Source organism: Takifugu flavidus, unplaced genomic scaffold (assembly GCF_003711565.1).
Source record: "Takifugu flavidus isolate HTHZ2018 unplaced genomic scaffold, ASM371156v2 ctg695, whole genome shotgun sequence".
NCBI lineage: Eukaryota > Metazoa > Chordata > Actinopteri > Tetraodontiformes > Tetraodontidae > Takifugu > Takifugu flavidus.
This window is the reverse complement of record NW_026622306.1, coordinates 655-6,866: the sequence shown is the minus strand read 5'-3', so window position 1 is coordinate 6,866 and position 6,212 is coordinate 655. Positions and strand designations below refer to the sequence as shown.

The 6,212-nt window shown below is 43.2% G+C and overlaps 1 protein-coding gene across 1 annotated transcript; it reads right to left on the bottom strand.

Annotated features, from left to right (window-relative positions):
* Positions 1-2,272: 2,272 nt before the first annotated feature.
* LOC130521096 (NACHT, LRR and PYD domains-containing protein 12-like) lies at positions 2,273-5,719 on the bottom strand. Its single transcript, XM_057024746.1, has 5 exons — positions 5,609-5,719; positions 5,325-5,498; positions 3,327-3,500; positions 2,948-3,120; positions 2,273-2,420 (listed from the first exon to the last, which is right to left on the bottom strand). The coding sequence occupies exons 1-4, from the start codon at positions 5,665-5,667 to the stop codon at positions 3,000-3,002; spliced, it is 528 nt and encodes a 175-aa protein (XP_056880726.1). The 5' UTR covers positions 5,668-5,719; the 3' UTR covers positions 2,273-2,420; positions 2,948-2,999.
* Positions 5,720-6,212: the final 493 nt, after the last annotated feature.

Here is a 6,212-nt window from a genome sequence, read left to right as displayed (position 1 = left end):
GAAATGACTGTAATTTTGGAATCAGCGTGCCAATTTTATTTTTAATCAGAATAATTTAGAATAATTTCAACAGGATATTTTCAAATTGTTCCCCAGTGTAACTTCACCTGAAATTGTGGACTCCAGAATATCACCATTAAATCCATTTAATCACTTAATAGCTCTGGAATTTGAGCCATGAGAAAAATATCTCTCCATCATGATTTTCAGAATTTTTCATCAATATCTGAGATTCTTCGAAAGCTTCGCTGGTGTTGGGTTTTTATTGCTTCTGCTTCATTTTCAGGCGCAGTTCTTTTATTTTAAATCAAATCAAATCATCTTTATTTGTAATGTCTGTTGTAGTCAAACTTGGTGCTATGCAGAATCCCAGGGCCTGATCCCTAACAATCAACAGGAAAATCTCCCCTTTAACAGGAAGAAACCTTGAGCAGGACCAGGCTCATGTGGGGGGGGGGGGGGCCCTCCTGCTGATGGGGGGGTGGTAGGGAGAGAGGGGAGAAGGGGAGGACAGGTAGAGGAGAGACAAGGCAGACATCATTCAGTTCATTTTAAAACCCACTACATTAGATATTCTGAATAGCTGGTGCTGGTAATCGGAAGGATAAAACTATTCTGTAAAAATGTATATTTAGCTTTGTGAAATTGTGTCGTACAGGTCAAACAAGAAAACAAGATCAACTGCTGAACCAGTGCAATTTATTTTTAACGTGTTAATCTCCACAAAGAAAGAAAAACCACAAACAACAAGTTTATAGTGGTCCAGTAATGCGCTATAGTCATACACCAGTACAGTTAACAATAACTCATGTTTCCACCTGCTTTTCCATCTTCAGTGGGAATAATCCAGGGCGTTCTGGGCTTGAACAAAGGTATTAAAAGCTGGCTGAATGTCTGAGGTGACTGAAGGACACACTTGGGCTTTTCTCAATAGAGAAGGGGCACGGCACAGTGCAGCAGGTTCTCATCCTTAAATTTACTGTATTCATGGGAGTTTTATTTGGTCATTTTGCTTCTTTTTATTTCCCACATTTATTATTTGTTTTTATTAGATTGCAATAAATCCTATAACATTGAACAGACTGACTAAAGTCAAATGAGCTGCGGTTCCCACCGATAGCCGTCATTCTGATGGGTTTTTGCTGGCTGCAGCTGAAATATTCCAATGCTCCATGTCACAGAGACAGTAAATACTAAACCCTAAAGATTCTGAAGGCATGATGTAAAATAGTAACGTATAATACAGACATTTGAAGAGACAATTAAGAGAATGTTTCCATGCTTCTAAGAGTGGCCGAGGAGCCATTTAGAACTTTATAAAGATGCATTGTGTGATACCAGGAACTAATTTAACTTCAAGGCGAAGCTGCTTCTGCTTTGTCGACCATCGACTGATCTCCTGAAAGTCCACCAGCGCTTTTTAAAAACTGAATTTTTCATCTATGGAGGGAGTAGACGGCAGATGTTTCCACAGATGCTCTTTCACCAGTGGTCAGTGAGTGATGCAGCAGATGAGCGGGAGTTGACTGGCTTCAACCAGCTACTGACTCAATGTCTCCAGCCCATAGTGTGGATTCTCTACGAGATCAGACAGCAGCTTCACTCTGAATCCTGCAGCTGGTTCCCACTCAGGTCCAGTTCTCTGAGATGGGAGGGATTGGACCTCAGCGCCGAGGCCAGAGAGCCACAGCTGATCTCTGATAAGCTGCAGCGCCTTAATCTAAATAAGAAGGGAAACTTTTATAAGGTTATAAGTGAAACCAGTATTCATCTGAAAGGTTAATCAAAGGCATGATCTGTAAATATTTAATTTAGTTACAGGTTAAAAAATGATAGTAATATGTAATTACCACAATTCCAACCTCTCAGGTTTGCACTGTTCCAAAGGAGAATATATATTGTTCTGGCCTCACTCTTCCCAGGTTCTCCCACCTCTTTCCCTCCCATCTCATCATGGAGATCCATCTCACCTGTGGCTCATCTTTAAAGGCACAACCCGTCTTAGATGACTTCCTGTCTCCCTCACCATCTCCCTCCTCGTTGGCTGGTGTCTACCAGGCACCCTCACCTAGTTTTGTCTAATTTTGGTTACCATCTGTCGGCTTTTTCATTGTCCTTAAATCAATTTATCATGAATAAGTGGTCCCCGTGTGGCCCTCCCTCCTGAAGGAACTGGGCACAACACACACACTCAGAAAGTGTGAGGACCCTCGGATGGAATAATGGACATTTTTGAGAATGGTGTTACCTCAGAGTTCCAGTCGGCAGTTTGGAAAGTGGAGAAACCACAGAGCAGCTTCACTCCTGAATCCTGCAGCTGGTTCTGACTCAGGTCCAGTTCTCTGAGATGGGAGGGATTGGACCTCAGCGCCGAGGCCAGAGAGCCACAGCTGATCTCTGATAACCTGCAGCTCCTTAATCTAAATAAGAAGGGAAACTTTTATAAGGTTATAAGTGAAACCAGTATTCATCTGAAAGGTTAATCAAAGACATGATCTGTAAATATTTAATTTAGTTACAGCTTAAAAAATGATAGTAATATGTAATTACCACAATTCCAACCTCTCAGGTTTGCACTGTTCCAGAGGAGAATATATATTGTTCTGGCCCTCACTCTCCCAGGTTCTCCCACCTCTTTCCCTCCCATCTCATCATGGAGATCCATCTCACCTGTGGCTCATCTTTAAAGGCACAACCTGTCTAGATGACTTCCTGTCTCCCTCACCATCTCCCTCCTCGTTGGCTGGTGTCTACCAGGCACCCTCACCTAGTTTTGTCTAATTTTGGTTACCATCTGTCGGCTTTTTCATTGTCCTTAAATCAATTTATCATGAATAAGTGGTCCCCGTGTGGCCCTCCCTCCTGAAGGAACTGGGCACAACACACACACTCAGAAGTGTGAGGACCCTCGGATGGAATAATGGACATTTTTGAGAATGGTGTTTACCTCAGAGTTTCCAGTCGGCAGTTTGGAAAGTGGAGAAAACCACAGAGCAGCTTCACCCTGAATCCTGCAGCTGGTTGTAACTCAGGTCCAGTTCTCTGAGATGGGAGGGATTGGACCTCAGCGCCGAGGCCAGAGAGCCACAGCTGATCTCTGATAAGCTGCAGTAGTCTAATCTGAAAAATGCAGGATGAGGTTATACGGTGCAGGTCTGCATGTTATCTGCGTCAGTACTAAACCTACGTTAGTTCTTAGTTGGGTCAGACCTGAATTCACGATATTACAAGGAATGTTTTTAATGTGGTGCATCACAGCAGTGTTGAGAACAGCCTCACTTCACCATCTTAGCAGCTGGTATATAGGTAGAAAAATGAAGACTGACCTGAGCCTCTCCAGTTTACAGTTTGGACTCTCCAGTCCAGAACAGAGCTGCTTCACTCCTGAATCCTGCAACGTGTTGGCGCTCAGGTCCAGAACCCTCAGATGGGAGCGGTTGGACTTCAGAGCTGAGGCCACAGAATCACAGCTGGTCTCTGATAAACTGCAGCCACTTAGTCTAAAATAACAATTATTTTGAGAGAAGACAAATAAAAATCAACATGTACCAGAGCAAAACACAGCTTACAAGCAACAAACCTCTGGTCCTGCACCGGCTTATCTGCCGTATGTTCCTATTTTGGGTTCTTTCAGGGCGGTTGGACAAGATCTACACCGTATGTAAAGTGTGTGTAGGTCAAAATACCTTCCAAGTTTGTGAGACCACATTTCTCAATAGCACTCAACTCTTGTCAGGAGTTGGGACAAAGCGACCCACTCCTGATAGCTTGTGGGCGATGCTGCAGCGACCCTGCAATCCCTACACTCTCTGGTGAAACCAAATCAAAGGTTTTAGACACTGCTGGATGCTGGAAGGGTGGCTATAGTCTGGACGCATCGTTCCCCTGACTGCACATTCTCCAACAATGATTGGCAGCTGGTGTCACTTGTTCTCCAGATGAGAGAAGGAAAGAGAGCCCCCCCACAGTGTGTTTGATTGCCCCACTGCAAGCTCAATGCTGCCAGAAAACATTGCAGGAGCATCAATTCCCCTCAGGGCATCAACAAGGACCTCAGGAAAAGGTGCAGCTGCCACCTACTAGAGACAAGCACACTGAGCTGAGATTCAAAGCCCTCTCCTCCCAAGAGAAGAGCTTGTTTGTTGGAGGCTCTTCTGGGCGATACCTGGTGCCACAGCTCCAGCTCAGCCCGTCTCTGGAGCTGAGGTGGAGCTTAGCAAGTTTCATGGTTCTCCACCACTTCCTCTCGCTGAGGACCTTCTCAGCTGGTGGTTTGGCTCCACCTTCCAAGTTGAGCAGGTGATACTTCTGCATTCCTGCCACCAGGTCTCTGCAGAAAGAGTCTTCTCTACTGTTTTATATTAGATTGTAGAAAATTAGGATTTTTGGTTGATGTCTTAGATGTTGTTGACTAAGAGCAGGTTTTTCTTTAATAACATAGAAAGATTCGATGAGAAGAGCAAATGTATTATTTTATGAGCTACTTCCACTACTATTATATACACATACTTCCATATTGTCTTAGATTGCAAGCTGCATTTATTGCATCGTTCATAGAAAGTCATATTTGTGAGGAGAAAAACTCAAATAAGGTCATTTTCTTTAATGACCATTACAACAGAAGGAGGCGATGAACAAACAGATTTATCTAAAAATGTGTGAAAACTTATGGATGGAAACCTTTTTAAAATGGTTGCATTGTGTAGAATCGGTGTAGAATCAACTTGTTGACTTCTGATTTGGACTCCAATGGAAGTGAGGTGCAACAATTGTGGATGCTGAAAGCTTCAGATCTTCATGAAGGTTTCTGTGGTTGGACTGACCTGCTGCCCCTTTAAGAGGGAGGCAGTTTGGGCTTCTGGCTGGAATGAAGCCACCTAAGATGAGAATGACTGCAGGCTTTCGGTACCAAGGTTTAACAGGGTGCTCACTTCACACTTGGGCTTTTCTCTTTTTGGGATGGCTTTTCTCAGGAGAGAAGGGGCATGGCACACTGCAGCAGCTTTCTTTTTGGGGTTTCTAGTTTTCCTTCTGATCTTTAAAAGACAGGAAGAACCATTTTGATTGGTCTGAATGTTTGGGCGCGTTTTGTGGCCAGCCTAAAATAAAACAAGACAAATCTACAACTGATACTTCCTTTCTAGTCATTGATGACCATCCTCACATGGGACAGATTTCCACAACCAATTTAATACTGCAAATCTGTCCTGTGTGGTCTTTTTTCTGAGAACTGTAACACTACGTTTATAACAAAGATCAAACATGGAAACATTTATTGTCTAACTAGTGACACCTGGGAAAGTACTGGATCATCTCTGACTGACCTGAGAGTCTCCAGCTCACAGAGAGGATCCTGGAGAAAACCACAGAGCAGCTTCACTGCTGGATCCTTCAGCTGGTTCTGACTCAGGTCCAGTTCTCTCAGATGGGAGGGATTGGACCTCAGCGCCGAGGCCAGAGAGTCACAGCTGATCTCTGATAAACTGCAGTCACTCAGCCTGGAAAAGGAATAAATGGGGCAAATAAAAACACATTTCTAAATCTGAAAATGAAGAGAAAAGCAGAAAATGTAAAGAAATTTAGAAAAGACCAACAGAGGCCTCCTGACCTGAGCGTCTCCAGTCTGCAGTTTGGATGCATCATTGCAGAAGACAGTAACTTTACCATCTGTCAGGTTTTGGTTCCAGCTTAAGCTCAGCTCCCGTAGATGAGAAGGTTTGACGTCATTGCTGAGGCCACAACTTCCCATGACTCGTTGAAAGAACACTACCAGACAGTCTGTTGTGTATGAAACAAAAATAGTGAGTCAAACTTGGGATTTCTCATCAACTTATCTGAGAATCTACCGCAACACAAATGTAGCTCATTTCCTGGAAAAGCTAAATTCAACACCGTAGAGCAACAGTTTGAACGACCATCAGATCTGAAATGCAACTGAATTATTCTCAACATTTGTCTTATTTTAGAACAGCTCATAATTACTCAATATTTAAAATGATTATAGCAAATGGTTAAAGAAACGTGCATCTTTTTATCTGTCTATCGGCTCTTTGGATATTTTGCATTTCATCCAATTTGTACGATGGTGCGTCAAGTCTTAATTCAGCGATCCGATCGATGACATCAGAGTCTCTGGTTGCATCGATTGCCCTCAGCTTCTGTTATATCTGCCTGTTTCCCTTCAAATCATTTTCACTGCACCTTTTGTTGCT

What these genes read in the sequence shown, in the direction of transcription:
- LOC130521096 (XM_057024746.1), bottom strand. Translation starts at nt 5,667, where the DNA reads ATGGTAAAGTTACTGTCTTCTGCAATGATGCATCCAAACTGCAGACTG. An exon ending in TGCAGACTGGAGACGCTCAG is followed by an intron (nt 5,499 to 5,608) that starts GTCAGGAGGCCT and finishes TTCCTTTTCCAG; the next exon opens with GCTGAGTGACTGCAGTTTAT. An exon ending in TGTAAACTGGAGAGGCTCAG is followed by an intron (nt 3,121 to 3,326) that starts GTCAGTCTTCAT and finishes TGCATTTTTCAG; the next exon opens with ATTAGACTACTGCAGCTTAT.